At 47.2% G+C, this 19,846-nt stretch overlaps 1 protein-coding gene across 2 annotated transcripts in view; it reads right to left on the bottom strand.

The window, feature by feature from the left end:
- LOC144937542 (gamma-aminobutyric acid receptor subunit alpha-1-like) overlaps positions 1-12,698 on the bottom strand; it is a 119,998-nt gene extending 107,300 nt beyond the window's left edge. Inside the window, exons 1-4 of one of the 2 annotated variants that reach the window (XM_078864803.1) lie at positions 12,167-12,698; positions 10,831-10,871; positions 8,252-8,318; positions 1,654-1,769 (exon numbers count right to left, since the gene is read on the bottom strand). In XM_078864803.1, the coding sequence (XP_078720929.1) occupies positions 1,654-1,769; positions 8,252-8,316 (181 nt within the window). In that variant the 5' untranslated portion in view covers positions 8,317-8,318; positions 10,831-10,871; positions 12,167-12,698. The remainder of the gene's footprint in view (positions 1-1,653; positions 1,770-8,251; positions 8,319-10,830; positions 10,872-12,166) is intronic. The other variant, XM_078864801.1, reaches the window with a different exon arrangement.
- Positions 12,699-19,846: the final 7,148 nt, after the last annotated feature.

The raw sequence follows: 19,846 nt of genomic DNA, 5'->3' as shown, positions 1-19,846 counted from the left end.
TAACATTCAGAAGATTGGCTTTTGCCAATTGTAATCAATGGGCGTCATCTGATCAGACAGTCATCGTGTGACCTTATCTGGATAAAGTCACAGTCCCATCAATTCACTGTCAGGTGATCCAATGCAATCTGATTTCCTCTTGAGATAAAAATGTATCAGACGTAATTCTTCACGGGAATGACGGTGTGCCATTGACATAGACGTGCCCACAAAGACAAAGCTTCCCAATTTAGCCTCACAGTCTGACGGGGCAAGGGCTGTGAGCGAGCACCAAGGGTTGCACACGGGGAGGCCTTCTCACAGCCATACCTGGCCAACTCGAGCTGAGATGATCGAGGAGAGATTCAGGCTAAGGTCACTTACAAAAGGCAGGATTGCTGGTATTGCAACACAAGCTGAGGAGCACTGCACCATCACTATCCCACCACATGCAAAGATGAAGGTCTGGAATCGAGGCGAAACAGACTGTTGGGGCAAGTTCTGTTAGCGAGCACCTACGCAGGCTGACACGGCCCGCATAGGTGCTTGCCATCACCACGCCCGGCCGCCTTTGTCTCCCTAGGGGCGATGTTCACACATCACACCAGGTACTCATTTGAGGCTCAGTTGACCTCAGGGTGGCCCAGGACCGGTTCAGAAAATCGTCCTTGGTGATGGCAGCGTTCTAACCGCTACACTAACGTAGCACAACACACACGTGTTCACACACACGTGCACAATTTTTGTACATGTGTACTATGTGTTTTTTTTTCAAGCGATGTAAGCATTAGTGTTCAACAGATTTGCCTCAGGCATCACAATCTCGTCTTCCTGATTATACCCACAAAATGTTGCATCCTTGGGATGACTTTCAGATTTCATTCATTTTGGATATCACATGATTTGATTTTTATGCCCAATTTCTGATTTTATTTCATATTTTAATGTTTTTGAATTTAAATGTATTGCATTTTAATATCGTCCAATGTTTATGCACTACATTTCACAAATTCACTAATTTAGAATGAAAACCATTGCATTTCCATATTTATCATGAATTTGCATCAGTTTAGTACGAATTTAATTTTAATATAAAAGTTTTTGAATATTTGCAAAGTATAAAAACAAACTGACGGACATTTTCCCGTGATGTCACATTGAAAACAAAACAGATTTGAATCACTTTAAATATCTTATCTAGGCCCGATTTAGAGATTTTTTTAAACAAGTATACGAAAAATTGGAGCACATTTTTCCCTGCGTTCCAAACTTTAAAGTAACCCTATGCTGTAAAGAACCAAAGGTTGCATTGTGTTGAATAGCCACTAACTAACTGAACATGGTAAGTATTTTGCTCTGTGGTATCTCAGAATTGAAGACTCTTAGGTTAGATACGTGTCTAATACAAACATAATAGAAAAGGAGTGATACAAATCTGTAAGATGCAAAAACCTATTAAGGTTTCATGGTAATATTCTCATCATCATTCTAAACTAAAAACTCATATCTTTAGAACTGATTTTTGTATTTAGTGCGAAAGAAGTTCAACATACGCACAAACATACATTAATTTGCAACTTGATAAGTGTGAGGTTACGTTGGGGGGGTCATCCCCCCCCACCTCCCCTTTGCTTTTTTCTTGTGTCGATGCTTGGGTGTGGCACGTGCTCTGACCTCCAAGACCTGGCCGGAGCCTGTAGTCGTATCCGTCCAGCAGACCGTCCAGCATGCGAGTGATGATTGTGATGTTATTGGCTCGCGACGCCGTCGCGGCTAATGAGCCATCTTGGCTGAATAAGCAAAGACAGCATCCAATCATTCAGCAAGTCATGACTGTAGACCCTCATTTGTATATATACAACACCGAAAACACAATCCGGCCAGGTGGCTTTATGGTGAAGTGAGCTGTATGCAATCGGACGGTTGTGAGTTTAAACCCTCATTATGGTGGTGGGGGAGTGACTCATCCCACCATCCCTCTGGGGTCGATAAAACAAGTACCACTTTACGGGGAAGTCAACAGTGAGTTGAACTTTGGATAGACTCGCCCCCACTTTAGGAATACAGAATTCCCATCGCTGGCTCGGGGTTATAAGCAGGTGACAAAACACGTGTCATTACAGTGCAACAATATCATTCAGTCCTTTTGTACATCTCTTGTTCGATGAAGACATGCGAATGCCCTTCTGGTCCTGAGGGTTGTTTCACCATACTTGACCACGTTCGTCAGTGCGGGGTGGGGGCCAGGACTAATTAAGATTTGACCAGCCACCGATGTTAGCTCTAGGCAGGGGACGAACGTTGGTCGCTTAGGTCATAGCGCAGTTCGCTAATCACTGCGCCGCCACTCAACCCTGTGACTTGCTGTACTGTGTCCTGTGCTATACTGAGAGTGCACGTATCAGCGGTAGGCATTCGAAGATAAACCAGTGTCTCCTGCTCAAATGGGCATGGAACGTCTTGAGCCGATGCCGGGAATTCTACATGTTTATGTCTCCATAGGGGAACCACTGTAAGCATACTTTACATCAAGGAATACGTTTATATAATTTTATTTACATAATGTCGCAAATTTAACATAATCTATAGAGGCTTCTGTGCACCAAAATCCAACGTTGTACTGTACTACTATACTCTGACCTCTATGCTCCCCTACTTTCACCAACCCACACTGACAGAAGTGGTGAAGTATGGTCAAATAACCCCCAAAATCCACACAGCATGGGGAGGTCCTCATCCAGCAGCGGGTTGACAAAATCGTTGTGGATGTGTAAGTACGTAGAAGCTTCACAACAGCAATAACACACGCATCACCATATTCCAAAAAGTCCAATAAGATTTTGACATTGTGATTACAGTGTACAGGCTAATACGGTAATCACCTCATTGTGAAACACGTCATATTCACACAAACACACTAGACATTCAAATCCTCAAATACCCACATCACCTCTTGAGGCAAACGCTGTTAGTGAGCACCTCGCTAGTGGTGGGATCACCACCAATCCTGCCGGCCGCTGTGGTGGAACATTCTCCCCAGAGTACTCATTATAGGCTGAGTTAACCTATTGGCGACCCATACCAGGTTCAAATACTAAATGAAACGGGTACAGCATGATGCAAAGCCAGATGTAAACACACTGCATGTAGTTCACGGTTTGTCTACCAAAGTGATACAGCTGCTAACACGTGTTGAATGTGAAAAGCGATTTCGAAAAAAAATTACTGAACAAATACCGCTTTTAAATGAAATCAAACATGGTCATGGGCAATCTGGCATCTGTATGCATCAGCCATGGCTCCTCCCGTCAGCACCATCTCGCGCGCTTTCGGCACACAGATGGCATCTTCATTTAAAGATACGCAGAGCAAAGCCAAGAAATTACGTTTATTTATTTTTAAATAGAGGTTTACACAATCCCAGGTGATAGATGAATTAAATATAGTTGGTCAATGTACAGAAGCTGATACCATCAAATTGACTCGCACACGCACACACACTAAGTCTTGGACAGACTAGAGACCTCTTAGCATAAATATGAGGCTAACAATGTTTTCCCGATTAAAGAGTAACGACGTGCACTTGAAACACCGTCCAACTTTAATGCTCCGTGAATACAATTTTAAATGTAAAAATGCATAACCATAACATTTTAAGTGAACAAGTAACAATCCAACTGTGTCATGGTTCCTCATCGGCTTCTCTGAAAGGAGAATTTAGAACGAGTAACAACAAGAATAAGACATTCATCTGAGAGCAACGTTGACGCTGTACTACGACTAATAATGCAAATGTTCATCGACTTGACGCAACTCACTTGCAAACGGTAGGAACAAAAATTCCAAAGAGAAGCGGCTCAAAGTAAGATCGGAGCCAGAAGTAAGCGATAAATCACCAGGGCGATCTAACCGCTGGAGGTAAGAGGCCTCAGCGATAAATCGGCGGGCGTCAACGGGCGCTCTCCGCGGTTGCTGAATGCCCTCCACAACTGCGGCTGCAATCGGAGGCGGATGGGCGCCAAATTGTGATTAACACGACGCCTTCAGCGCCGCGATAAGCCCGGGACATCGCGGTAACTCTTAATACGCTTCTTTAAAAAAAATTCCTTTAACGTGCATTTCATTGGAAGTTATAAATATTGTGAATCCGCAAACTGCATTGTGCATTAAAAATACATGCTGACAAATGTGTACAATGGACCCTTGTTCTACAACATTTATATAGCCAGGTGAGAACCCACTTTTATGGAATAATTCTATTTTATATGTTGTACTTAACAAAGTGGACCGTCTGTATTCAAGCAGATACGATGCTGCAATACGGTCACCCGTAATGCAAATGTGACAGCAACATTTGTAAACATTTACATTGAATAGAAATACGTTTATGCACGAACACATATATGATTATAATCATATGGTATATCGAGAATTGAAGCGTTTGTAGATGTTGAGTAACAATCGCTACGAACGGGTAACGATTCACGTGCCAATTTTAAAACTGTTCATCAGGAAACATAATAAAAAACATTCTAAGGACCCCTCAGTGCAATCATGCAGTCTCCAACTCTCATGCACTCCATCTCTCTGGCCTCTCTATGTGCCGATGTTCTGTGGAGTAGGGCCATTGCCTGAAACGTCACCCATCACACATTGTCATTTTAAGACCACGGTGATATTGGCGAACTTGTGGAGTTTAGTTATTTGTATGCGGTATCACCAACTAATCTGCCAATTAAAGTCAGTGAAGCACCATCAAAATATGTATTGTGTATGTATTCACTATTATATGTACATGCCATTTACATACATACCGTACATATCTAGTTACATGATGTATATAATGCGGAATAATGAAGAGATCCATATTCTGTAGTTTTGAAATTAAATACTGCACAAAATGTGTATTGCTACTCACTATTGTCCTGTGTTACTCGATATACGATATCAAGATAGCTCGTCTTTATACACGTGAGAGGTACATAAACACTGAAATTTTTTTATATACATAATAAAGACGTAACATTATACAAATGCACACAAAACCAAATGAGGTCAATTATCTTAGAGTTGCAAGATTCAGAATTTAGCATCGCAAAACTTGAATACAACTACAATACTGTTCTGATGAATGATTAATTTAACAACAAAAACTCCTCCCGTGAACGGAAATACACATCACTCGCTTTTTTGGGCGGAGAACGCAGAAATGGCATCCAGCCATTGATGATAAAAGTTTAAAACCATTGTATTCAATGTCTCTCTCCCTCCTCAAGAAGTACGGTTGCGAAGGCAACTTTACTGCTCTGTGTAACGCACTTGTTTTGTTTCTGTGGCCACAACTCTGGAGGGACTCTGCCCCCCCCTCCTCACCGTTAATGTGAGGCTGAGTGTCTCCCTGCTCACGCACACGATGATGTAAGCAGTATTCCCCTCTGCTCTCAGTTCTCGTCAGGAGAAGGACATTCTAATTTCCTTCGGCAGAGACCACGTCTACTCATCCCACCAAGCCCAGAGGCGATGGTAGGCCGAGCTCGTTCCTGACCAAGATTTGAACTCTCGTAAATTCCCAGTTTTGAGTCGAAACGCTCAAACCACCAACGTGCCCCCCCCCCCTATCAAATGTACACACGTGACTGTTGTGCGTATATTGAGTCCTTCATTTAAGCTGGAATGTTGCGATAATTATTTGGCAGCCATATCCATTTCGCCATATTTTAGCCTCATGATATTTATACACCCATTTATAGGATAACAGTATGGGAATATAGGGTATAATGATATAGGTGTATGAATGATTGATGGGTGTGCATTGAGTTTAACGGTAGTGTCTTACGCTGACAATCCCTATTTCAAGCCAGCCTAGCAGCGTTCTGGAAAATATCGAGTGAGAAATTAAGCCCTGTCTGTGTATTATAATTTACAGCTAAAAACATCCGTTAATGACTTGCAAAGCGGACTGTGGTTTCACACTGCTACCAACGTAACTCGTCAGACTGATGTTGCGTTTGTTTCGCAGCTGTGCGTGACACACGACCCAGAGTCGGATTGCCTTGGTGCAACGGCGATCGTGAAGTAGGCAACGCAGAGGAAGTCGCGCGTGAAACGACACCGAAGTTCTACAAAAACTCGGCGCAAACAGCGCACGCAAGACACCAGTGGAATGAGTGCTAAATTATAAATTAATTCACATTAATATCAGAGAAATCTCAATAACATAGACTATGTGGGAAGGGGTGATACACCGGACCACTGAGATCAAATATTCATAAGTCAATCGCAGCGCGTATTTTCAGTGTAAAGTAACCTTGTAAAGCAACTCAGAGGCACAATATTCTGCTGTAATTCACTCAGGGCACCAGCTTTATCTGCGAGGTGGTTTAATTTTGGCTACGGTGGCAAGATGTTATCTACTTCGTTGGGTAAGCAGGAGGTCGTGGGTTCGATCCCAACCCTGACGATGCCTGTATATTTGAAGTGTGCACGTTATCTCTCCCCGTGGCCGCGTGGATTTATCTCCGTGCGTTTAGAGTATTTGGCTGCTATACATGTCTACATAATAAGCCGCTTTCTTTAGCTTTCATTTATGGGCAGGTCGCTTTTGAAAAAGAGCGACACGGCTCATTGGGCCTTACCTGGTGAAAAACTATATTTTTTGTTTATTTTAAAACAAAGACGATCCCTGCTGCCATCTGCGTGTGCAGTTACCTGTACCCCCCACCACCCCTCGTGCTCTGCAGAGTATTTATTTCTCCAGACACTTCGCTTTCCTGGAAAGCAGCAGCACTGAACATGGCGATGGCATTTGGCGACGATGCTTCATCGACGCAGCGGATTTCTTGTCGGTGCTGCGTTTACCGTGCGGGGCGCCGTGGCGTTGTCAAAGAGCGTGTCGGGGTTTCATAAGCGGGCAGAAGCGCATGGCTGGCGGACGAAGAGTGTTGACAAGTTAAAGATGAGAATGGCCTCGAGTGTGAATGGCAAAAGGCAGAATGAACCCGTCAACGGTGGCCCATCCTTCCTATGCGTCACGAACAGAACAGCCCTGAGTGAGCTATTTGATAGTCACGGGACGTCAGCTTTCAAACGCATGATTAGCACGGGCACATCGGAGCTTTAGGTGCGACTGTAACAGAATGTTGGGGTGGGTGGCCAATACTACACACACACAATCCGCACGTTTGGTGCACACACAGCCTGAGTGAGTGAGTGTGTCTGTGCTGGATTATTACTACAGTATCATCATCAGCAGCAGCATGCCCTAACCCTAACCTAAGAACTGCCCTCGGCGCTCACAATAATTGACGCTAACTTTCATTTCTCGTTCCCAACCCGGCAAATTGCATCGCATCCAATTAATAACTCCGCCAATCCCATGAATCATTCATACAAAAAAACCATTGATATACAAAGTGATAGACTTTCACTCGTGCATATGAACGTCATTGTCCACGTTATGCCTGACAATGCACTGTATTAACGTTCTAATGGGGAGCGGTGGCGCAGCAGTTAGCACGCTTCGATACGAACCCGGCGAACCGAGTTCGATTCCCGCTCACTGACAACATCAATGACAATTATCTGAACCGGCCCTGGACGTCCCTTAGTTCGACTCAGCCTCAAATTAGTCCCTTATGCGGTGTGTAAACATCGCCACGATGGAGACAAAGGCGGCCGGACATGATGTGCCATAGGTGCTCGCTAACAGCACTTTCCCCTACAGTCGGTTCAGGCTATACGGGGATATTTGTTTTCGTAACGCAATCATGCTGCATTGTACAATCCAGTAATGACTCGGCATGAAATGAAACTGAGGTAGTACAACACAGCATCATTATTATGCCGCAGTCAATATTAACACAGTTCAACCGATGCAAGTCACTTGTATACTCATTCGTATTTTACCTTTGCATGCCGCGTGACGTGAGTTGATTCCCCCCCCCCCCCCAACACTCTACAGACACCAACCCTTGTTCTCGCGTCGTTTTTAGTCCGACCATTGGCACCAGCACTGGAGATGATGTAGCGAGGCAAACGGCAATATCCGAAAATCGCATAGCTGGGCACGACCCGTAACGAAACACCACTCGCTCGCCCCACACGCAAAAGAATGGGCCGCTCCGCACACACAGGCGCGAGCTCTTACCTGAGCGTAGCGGCATCGCCGAAGCACAAGGCACGCGTAAACCACAACAACAAAGTCGAGATGATGATGGTTGATGGTGGTGGTGGTAATGATGCTGATGCCCCGAGGGGCTGTGTGGTCCCTTACCTCGTGATCCAGATGACGCAGACTGCGATATACACGGAGGCGACATTCACTCCGAGCACTTCCATCACTGTGAGCGTCGGGGATGAGGAGAGCGAGGGAAGAGACACGGGGCCACGGATAGTGCTTAGCTCTTGTCTCTCTCTCTCGCTCGCCGCAGCGCTGCGCGCTCTCTCTCTCTCTGTGAGCTTCGACTCGCGAGTGAGAGAGCGCACGACAACCAACTCCAGCTACTTGCGGTGGGGGGCGCCGCGGTATTGCACAGAGCGTGGCGAGCAGCAGCAGCATGAGCAGCAGCGCAGACTCAAACGCGCAGCCACTCATTCACACAGTGACTCACACACACAGGCACTCACTCAGGCACTCACTCGCATCGTGACTCACGCAGTGACTCACTAAGCGCAGTGACTCACACAGTTATTCACACACACAAGCACTCACTAGGGCACTCACTCACATAATAACTCACACAATGACTCACACACAGGCACTCACACAGTGACTCACACACACAGTGACTCACTCAGGTACTCATTCGCATAGCTACTCACATACATAGGTACTCAAGCAGTGACTTACACAGTGATTCACATACAAAGAGGGACTCACTAACTCTGGCGCTCACTCGCACGGTAACACTCACACACAGGAACTCGCTTACACAGGCACTCACATACACTCACAAGGTAACTGCCTCATAGTCAGTCACACACTCAGTTACTCACACACTCAGGCGCTCACTCGCACAGTGACTCACAAACAGGCACTCACAAACAGACATTCACAGACACACACCGTCATTCACTCATACAGTCAGGCACACACTTAGTTACTCACTCATACAGCCACTCAGCCACTCAACCACTCACTGACACTGTGACTCACACACAATCACTCACACTGTGGAAAAGAGCCCCCGTGTAGCCTACAACAGACTGTTGGGGCAGTTTCTGTTAGCGAGCACCTATGAAGGCCGGAACGACACACGAGGGAAAGGGTGGTCAGCACCACGCCCGATCGCCCTCATAGTCTCACACTCACATAGTCACTCACTCAGTCACTCATTTTGCACACTCACTCAGTAAATCTCATTTTCAGTCACTCACAGTTACTCACATGGTCACACACCTACTCTAACTCAATTACTCACACACACATTCACACACCAACTGACTCATTTAATCATTCACAAACCCCACACACTAATACACTTACCCACATATATACACATTCACTCACTCACACATACACACATACACATGCCCACCCACACCGCTGTTTTACACACTCACCAACTTACTCACTCTCACTCACACAAAGATCCCCCTATAGCCTTTAACAGACTGTTGGGGCAAGTGCTGTGAGCGAGCACCCACGAAGGCCGGCCCGGCATAACGATGGGGTTGGTTGCCAGCGTCACACCCGGCCGCCTTTGCCTCTCACACACACAATAACTCATTCACTTAATCACAATAGCACATGCAACAAGGCCAAACAGCATAGCGGACAACGCACGCATTCAATAATTCATTCACCGTTTAATGAATTCACCGTTTCATTCATCAAACAGCCATCGTCCATTTAGCCGCGTGCCAACAATTCCAATAGCCGAGCGTCTCAGCAGTGCGCACATTTGCATTGAGCTTTGGCTTGGATGACAAATATCATTACTGCGCATAGGGAACGCCCGACGGTACCTTCATTAATGCGTGCTCGCGTTGTATTGCAGGGCCGGCATTGCGTGAATTGTTTTACTTCTTGAGCCCCAATTGTGCCACCTGATTGCAACAATGCAGGTAGACACTGCCAGAGGCACACCGCTGCTATTGCGATGACATTGGAGAGAGTTCTACGGTCCCGCTGACATTATTGCTCTTAAAAAGATGTAATACGGTAATATAGATATATCGAGATCAATGGCAGTCGGTGACTGGACAAAGCAAAACGCCATATACTGTAACCCTGATCGGAGCCAGACTGGTGTAGCTAATGATTTGAGTCAAAATCGCAAATGTATATATTTATTTCATAAAGTACCACATTGCATAGAGCGTCATTAACACGCTCAGTTGTATATTATTAAAAGAGTACATGCTTTGCATACTGAAATTTCAGAATCGTATCTTAAATAAATTCAAATGTGTATATATACACACATCTGATCAATATTTTAAGTCAAAATGTGCAATTTTAGAAACACATTCTGGAATGCAAACGATATGAGTAATAACAAATGACATGCAAGATTACTCCTAATTAAAGTGCAATACCATTGGTGTGAGTGCCATCTGTGTGCCATTGTGTAAATACACGTGTTATTCCGAGTGTAAACAATCACACAGTCGCTGCACTATTCCACGTGGTGTGTGCGCGCGCGCCTGTGTATGTCCGGTGAACAACACTGCATTCTCCGGGATTGATGTGTAACACACGAGTCGATTGTGAATGTGCCCGGCACATGCCTTCTCACATTCACTCCATGCTTACGACGTACGTGTGTAATATGCGTAACGGGTAGTATGTGCAATGGATTTGCAGAGGTGCGTTTGAAATGTGCGGTGTCGACCGATGCAATTTTCTACCTTGTTAATTTGTCCTTTCTTATCAGCATGAACTCAAAAATCTGTTTTAACGAAACAAGAGTTAAACATGTCACGAGCGCACACAATAAGAAGAACAACACACAAACCTGCTGTCTCAGAACGTGTGCGGTTCCAAACCTCTGGTGGTGCCACACACGGCCACGCAGCACAATCACACACAGCACACTCGCACACACATCACACACACACAGCACACACACAGCACACTCAGACACAGCACATACACAGCATAAACACAGCACACTGAGACACAGCACACACAGCACACACTCACACACAGCACACACTCACACAGCACACTCAGACATACTACTCACACATAGCACACACAACACACACTCACACACAGCACACACAGACTACTCACACAGCACACACTCACACAGAGCACACACACAGCATACACACAGCATACACTTACACAAAGCACACTAAGCATACACTCACACACATACTCCACACACAGCACACACACGCACACATAATACACTCACAGCTCCCATAGCACACACACAACATACACACAGCACACACTCACACAGAATACTCACACACATCATACACTCGCACACAGAATACACTCACACACAGCACGCACAGCCAACATACACTCACATCACACTGAAACAGGGCACACACATTACACACAGCACACTCTCACACTCACAGCACACACTTGCAAAACGCACATACACACAGCATGAACAGCTTGCGCACGTTCACACACAGCACACCCACGGAGCACACACTCACTCACTCACAGCACACTAAAACACAACCCACTCAAGCAGCTAGAGCACGCACTCACATCACAGACAGCACGCACAGCACGCACTCTAACGCAGCACAAATAGCGCACACTCACAGCACACACGCAGCATGCACGCACAGCACACACTCACACCACACACTCACATGCACAGCACATACTATCACACAACAGCCGCCATTCGCCACTAAGTATCGGTGACGTCACTAAGGCGCTTTGTGCCAGGCTAGGTGTACTTTAAGGCCACGTGCAGTATTGAAGACTCGCTGGCAGGTGGTCACGGAACAGACACAGCATACACATACAGACACACACACAGACAGCGCATGCAAAGACAAAGATCCCCCGTACAGCCTTAACAGACCGTTGGGGCAAGTGCTTTTCGCGACGACAACGGCAGACACATAAAAAGATCCCTCGTATAGCCTTAACAGACTGTTGGGGCAAGCGCTGTTAGTGACCACCTATGAAGGCCGGTACGGCCCACGAGGGGGTACACACACACAAGACACAGGGCAGAGCAGAACACACGCACGCACAGCTCACAAGGCAGCGGTGAGCCCTTGACACTCACTCCGCTGCGAACATGAATCCTCCTCCTCGCCCGATCCTCTCGCTCCTCGTTGCCTCCCGATGTCCACGGGCGCAGCGCGGCGCAATTAAGACGCCGCGGTCGCAAATCAATCAAAACGATCACCACGACGAGAGAAACCGGACCAGAGCGTAGCGTTTAGCGGAGATGCCGACGCAGAGAGAGACGAGAGAGAGAGGAGACCTCGGCCGGGGGAACGGCGTCGCTTTGCAGCGAAAATAAACGACGACGGAACGAGAGAGAAAACAGAGAGAGAGAGGGGGGGGGACGCGTGCAAGGATGGAGAGATGAGAGGAGATGTGGTGAGGGGAGGTGGAGGGGTGGTTGGGGGGGGCGACAGCGAGTGAGACAGACGGGAGGAGTAGATGTTGGTGATGAGAGGAGAGGGGGTGGAGAAGCAGCGAGAGAGACAGACGAAGGAGTAGAGGGACGACGGAAGAGAGAGATAGAGAGAGGAGAGACGGCGGAGAGAGAGTGGGACACGGAGAGAGGGACAGACAGAGACATATAAGGGCGAAGGGATGGATAATGGAGGGGGTGGGAGGTGGTGGTGGTGATGATGGTGGTGGAAGGAGAGGGAGGGAGAGGGAGGGGTCTCGCGCAATGATCGAGGATTTGCACGGGGAGCCAGCCGCGCTATAGGAGCGGGCGGGCGGGCAGAGAGTGGGCACGGGGAGCTGTGGTGGCAACTAGCGCGGTGCCCGGCCACCCGTCCCTGGCGCCGCCGTGATGGGCATCCGCAATAGCGGATGGAGCCAGAGCCGAGAAGGGGGGCGAGATGGCGCAGGGTGCAGCAGCAGTCGGCACCAGACACGGGCCCGAGTGTCGAAGTCTCCCCCCTCGTGTTGGTGCGCCCAAGCGCGGTCGGCCTCTGTGGAGGAATGTCTCAAGGGAAGCACAAATCAGGACCCACATCTAATAGAGACGCTCGGTGCCTATAGACATTTTACAGTTCAATGTTGCTGAAATTATGGCTGATGGGATGTGTTTAAAAAAAACTGTGTTAGGTGGAGGGGACATATATGTGGAAGCAGACGAATTGTCTGATTAATTATGTTGTTACCCACATTCGTGACCACGACCATCATCGTTATATTTCGCGTGCGTGTGTGACTGGGTGCAGATATGCAATCTTGTGATCTAGCGGCTTGAAGGCGGGGTTGGTGGGTCGCGGAGAGACGGAGCCACGATGTGCGCGACTAAGAGGTCCCTGTAGGGGGCAGTAGAGCAAGTAGGGTTTGTCGCCGAATCTCAGTGGAGCCGGCTCGACGCTCGCCCAGTGGTGAGTGTTCCCGGGATCATAGGGTTCTCAGTGCAGATAATCTACTCCACACGGGATCAGCCAAGCATCTCAAATGAAGAGCTCATCAAGAGTTATATCACTGAGATTTCCCTGGGATTGTATCGGGTAAATTCAACGAAACGACACAGTTTTTAGTTCACCAGGTAAGGTCCATTGATCTATACATAGATATATTTCAGAAACGACCTTGCCACAAATAATAGCTCAACGGAGTGGCTAATCACGTGGACTTTTATAGCAGCCAAATACTGGAAATTTTGTTGATTCTAAATGTGGAGGGAAAAACCGGAGACTCCGGAAAAAAATCCACGCGACCACTGGGAGAACGTGCAAACTCCAAATATACAACGGATGTCAAAGTCGGGCTCGAACCCACGACCTCATGTACACCAGGCGAGGTAGTTAACATCTCCCCACCCTATCACAGTTTATGTTTGGACATGCCCAAAGCTAAAAGTATTCGCGTTGGTTGAATAAAAAAAACGGCTCCAGTAGCTTAGGGGTCAGGAATTGATTATCGTATTCGATAGAAAAGCATAAATGTTTAGCACTGACTGGCACGCACCAAAATGTACAAACCGCACAGTGCAGGCCAAAATCACTGCGTGCCACATTTTGCCTTCGTTACTCAGTTTGACGGCTAAAGGTGCAGCCCTGGAAGTGCTCACTCACGCCACTGCTGGTTGAAGAGCCTCCATCAGAGGGAGTTCCAGTGAGTATTTGGTCTATTCTTCCACGCCGACCAGATGCCATTGGAGGGCTTACTCACACTTTACCCCACCACACGCACCAGACCTGCTGCCGATGGACTAAGGGCAATTAACACATTTATATTGCGGGGTGGACAGAAGTGGTGGGGATGATTTAAGAACTTAACCCATTGCTTCAACTACCGCACCAAGAGATGGAATCGAACCGACGGCGTCTAGATTGTGATTCCATTGAGCGAGCTAATACACCCTACGGCAGCTCCTTTAATATCTCAGTTGTTTACATTGCAATGCATTTGTAATGCAAACAATGATTTCCACAACCCTAGTACTGTTCCGAATGCTATTAATTGCAACTGGAAGCCGTTTAGTTACATTCCATACCAATTGCATCCTTTGACTATCAACATGATTATTGCATTCACACAGTTACACGTACTCAGCCCGCACCTCACGTTGGTAATGGGCGGTCCTTTGGCCATACTTCACCGCTACGGACATCACTCACCACTGTTGGCCGTGACCGGAAATCGAAATCACGTTCGCGGACCGCTATGGCAGCACCTCCCCCCCTTTATCTGGTTATCATCGTCTCCGTGGTCTTGCCAATGAGCTTTCCGTTTTAAACGAGTCGCATCGCACAGCAGCAGCAATGTTCGCACGCGCGCGCGTCGCTGTTTCTTTTCACCGTGACTTGCACCCGTCCGTATTCCTCCCGACGTGCGAGCTCGCGCTAAGTGAAACTCGCTGCCTATTGCCAGTAGACAAATCGCCACTCTCTGGGGTGCTGCCACATCGGCCTGGACGACAAAGCGAGTCCTGCTCACACGAGCTTTGTCGTGGTACTCATCTGTTTGGAGCCCTGCTCATTCGGTGGTAGAATGTCCACAATTCTATGGCGGAGGCGGGTCTATCCATAGGATAAGCACCGTGGACTTCTCCACAAAGTGGCACTTAATTGTATCTACCATGGAGCGATGATTGGCTAGGTTAACCCACAACCGCATTTTTTAACTCACAACCCTCGGATTGTGACCCTGGTGAATAAACGGAATGGTCGACTCAGCCTATCAGTCCGCCATGATAGATAAATTGGGTATCACCTATTGGGACATCAACAGAGATAGCTGCGCCATAGAAATGTGAAACTTATATCCGCCACGGGTTTCCGGCTTGAGTTGGCAAGCGCTGAGCTGCTGCTCATTAGACACGTTGCCGAAAGGTGCTGAGCAAACAGAATCGGTGTGCAGAGTGAGCTCCCCGTACGGGATCACATCCTCATCTGAACGGATATCCGCCTCAAACCAATGCTAACACTTCCCGTAAATCAGATCAGCCCGTCCGGATGTGGAACTGTGATGCCGCCGCTACGAAGCCGCTCGGCGGGCGCCCCATCCCCGACCTCGCCACCACCAAGTGACGGAGCCGACCCCCGCGTCCCCCCACCTCACCTCACATAAACACACCCGCACGCATTTCCCCCCCCCCCCATAGAGCTCCGAGGGGAAGTCACCTGGCCGACCGGTTTTAATCCGAGAAGCCCTTATCGGGATAACTTTCACGGTTTCCGGTGACCAGGGAATTGGACGACCTCCCCCGATGCTACTTCGCCGCGCTGCGACCGGCATTAAGATTGCAAGGTCGCGGCGAGGGGCCACTCGGCCACTGCGGTTGAAACGCACCCCCCACCCCCACGCACATATCGACGAGGCAGGCAGGGGAGGGACGGGACGGCATGATTAGCATGACAACAGGGGGCTCTTGCGCGTAGTCGCTGATGGTTAGGATAATTACGCTCGAGCGCGTAGGCGCCATTATTAGGGAAATTAGGGAAGTTAAAGGGTAAAAGCTGGAATTACAAATAAGCGGAGGTACGCGGAGGTCCGTGCATAAAATCCCACCGCAAGCCTTTATGATGGACATCGTGACCTAATTGGCATGACAAAGGCCTGCACCGGCGCAGTCAAGCCGACCACCCATTGTGATGGGGAGGCATGAGAATGGAGCTGATTAGAATATGCGCCGCGCATAAACGCGGGAAGGAGCGAAGAGTGCTGGGGGAGGCGGAGCCCTGGGACGGAGAGATAGGATAAAAAGCGAAGGTGGCAAGGTAGAGGGGATCTCACTCCAAGAAGCCAGCAATCAAGGCGGCTCCCAGCTCTGCCCTCCGGACGTCCGTGCGACGTGCCCAGACGAGCAGAAAGGAGAATCCACGGGACACCGGATACTTCGAACCGTGAGTAAGAAGGTGAATTAGTATCATAAGCCGATAAATAGAGAATAGGTCCAGGGGTAGTAGAATAGGTCCAGGGGTAGTAGAATAGGCCAGCCTCGTCGATTCATACTGATTTAACATCAATTCCCAGGTAGCCGAAAATAAACCATTAATAACCCAGCGCAGCCTCGAGTGGTCTTACGAGTGAGTGAAGCGCGTGGTGCTGTGTGCAGGTGTGTGCGCTCGTAGCGTGGGGGGTGGGTCGGCGCGTCCGCAGGTACCCGCTCCGTCTATCGCCGCAGGGTCTCACGCGGTGTGAGGACAGCGTCATTCGCCCTCCGACCCCTGACCCCGTTCAGAGCATGTGCTTGGCGGAGAGACAACGCAGCATTTACAGGTGAACGAAACCGGGCGACGAGCTATGCCTCTCACGCGAGCTCGCGGAGGGGCGGACCAGGGAAGGGAGCCGTCGGGCGATGAGCCCAGCGACGGCAGCAGCTGGTCGCAGATCAGCGAGGGGTCGGCAAACGACGGAACCCCTGCCGTCGGCGAGCAGCAGGGAGGGACCTCGGGGACCAGCGGCCCCAACAGAACTAATGTCGATTGGGGTATGTTCGAAGTCGGTCAGATTCCCAAACACATTGAGATTTTTGCTGGGAAAAACATTGGGTGGACTTCATTCGTCACGTAATCGAAGGGGGACCGGCTCCTCTTAGTAATCTCACCCATCGTACGGACAAAATAAACGTTGTTCAATCCAATTTAAACATGTAAATGCCACGTGCAACGATGCACTTTCAAAACATCACCAAATTGACACAAAAAATCCACGCAATGACCCAGCTACACCCCAGAAGGTCTATCCATACCCAACCTCTTTGCTGTTCAATAGACACTCAGCAAGGTAGTAATTTGTAACATTGGTCAACTGTAAATACGTTTATCAAACAATTTAATTAACATTCTACTTATTTGCAACTATCCCGAACGATCTTGACTTGGTGGATGACTTGGTAAGCTGGCACTCATGAAACCTGTGTTTGGATCAAGGAGCCTGGCTATGCTGTTTAATTAACTACTGCATTCAAAGCCTCAATCATATTGTCTTTGCATCGAACAATGATCATAATACATGGGCCATACACGCGCAGAGATGTGTATGAGTATTGATGAGGACGTATGAAAGTTATATGCAAATCTGACGTTTGGGCCAATCGAATGGACAACGTTACTCATGCGGGATTAAAAAAAGCAATAATGCCCACCAGGTTAAAGGGAATTAACAAAACAAATCAATTATTGAATCAAACTGTGACCTTGGATTCTGACGATTCATGGAATTGGTGGCAGTGGGGGGAGCGTGTTATCATTGCATGCATCAATACATTTTTTCCTCACTCAATTCTGTAAGCTGACATTTACATACAGAATATGTTTTTTTCATATTAATAATCCTTGAAGATGTTGTTTTACGGTTACAAGGCTAAGGCCCAAGGCCCCCACAACGGCAAGTGGCGAGCTACAAACAGCACCCATTGACTTTGTAATGGCTGAGTTTAGACGATTCGTGAATTGAGCAGAGTTATTGTAAAGTGCTTGGGAAAAGAGATGATGGTTTCGAACGTGGAGCAGTTCGAGGTAAGACGCAGCAAAGTGAAGTGTTTTTATCTGCAGTGGGTGCGTGAGTGGGTGATTGAGTAGGAGAGTGAAAGAGTGGGTGGGTGAGTGAATGAGTAAGGGGGTGAGTGGTTGAATGTGTTTTTGTGACCTCCACAATGGTGGTTGAACACAGTACGGATGAGACAAACAAACAATCACTCTGGTAGACTGAGTCCCGAACATGGGTAGAGGAATCAATAAGTGACGTTCACAGGAATAACAACCATGGCAGTAGCGATAGAAAGATGACAAGGAGGCAACTGAGTATACACATACTCAATATAAACATGCTAAATATGCACATACTCAGTACACATACTCAGTACACACATACTCGATATACGCATACTCAGTACACACATACTCAGTACACACATACTCGATATATGCATACTCAGTACACACATATTCAGTACACACATATTCAGTACACACATACTCAGTACACACATACTCGATATACGCATATTCAGTACACACTCAGTACACACATACTCGATATACGCATACTCAGTACACATACTCAGTACACACATACTCGATGTACGCATACTCAGTACACACATACTCAGTACACACATACTCGATATACGCATACTCAGTATACGCATACTGAGTGGACTCCTTATTCCCTCCATGTCACTCTGCTATCGCAACATCGCGAGAGACGGTGACAGTTTGGGGATGTATTCATCCAGCAGTGGAATGACCATGGCTAAAGGTGACGATGATGAAGTTTACACTGCATAAAAAGTAATTATATATACATGTTTAATATTCATTGCACAAAACAGATGCATTATATATATGTTAGGAGTCTTAGTATTAGCTCTATCAGCTAATGGGATGTTCTAACAATCATTTGAATGTGTTAAAACGTAAACGGATAAGTCACACATTTCGAAACGTGTACACTACAACAGTATTTGTATGTGTTCCTTAATGCCGCCATCAACACACTAAACTATTACAAACTATTTTATTTACGACGCAAAGCCCAATCAGCTATTAGTTCAATTTCAGTAGCGACCTGGCCGCAATTGATAGCCCAACCAAGTGGCTTATCACGTGGACATTTATAGCAGCCATATCATCTAAACACGTGATGTTGATTTTTAATTTGGACAGGGAAAAAACCCGAGGACTCGGAGAAAAACCAACACGACCAGAGAGAGAGACATTCGAGCTCGATATATATAGCAGGCATCAGGGTCAGGATTGAACCCACGGCCTCCTGCATACCAGGCGAGGTGGTTAACATCTCGCCACCGTGACACCCCTCCGTCACAAAGGTGCACCACAAACCAATGTGTGCAACACCTAAACCAACCAAATACCCACACGTGGAGAAACACATCCTCGCAAGGGCACGTGATGTTATTTCCACACCATTCTCTATTATGACAAGCAGCTCAGCATCTGTAAGTGGATTTCATTGAGAGAGAAAAAAAATTCACCTCGCGTCAATAGTCCAACGTTTACGTTCAGCAATATTTAATGAATGAATAAATACATTCAGTTTTAGCATTAACATTCTGCCAGGATATAAACTCGTTAGATTCGTTTAAAACAAATGTCCGTAGGCCAACGTTGAAACATTTAAACCTTCCAGGCATGATTAAACCATTTTGAGATATGGCGAGTTGCTACACTCTCTGTACGTGACATTAAACATCCCATTATATGTAAGCCGACCATGATGGAAGCACTCTTTAATTAACGCTTCATAAATAGATACGGCTTGATA

Source organism: Lampetra fluviatilis, chromosome 19 (assembly GCF_964198595.1).
Source record: "Lampetra fluviatilis chromosome 19, kcLamFluv1.1, whole genome shotgun sequence".
In the NCBI taxonomy this organism is placed as follows: Eukaryota; Metazoa; Chordata; class Hyperoartia; order Petromyzontiformes; family Petromyzontidae; genus Lampetra; species Lampetra fluviatilis.
Note: the sequence above shows the minus strand (reverse complement) of the source record. Positions and strands in the feature narration are given on the sequence as shown.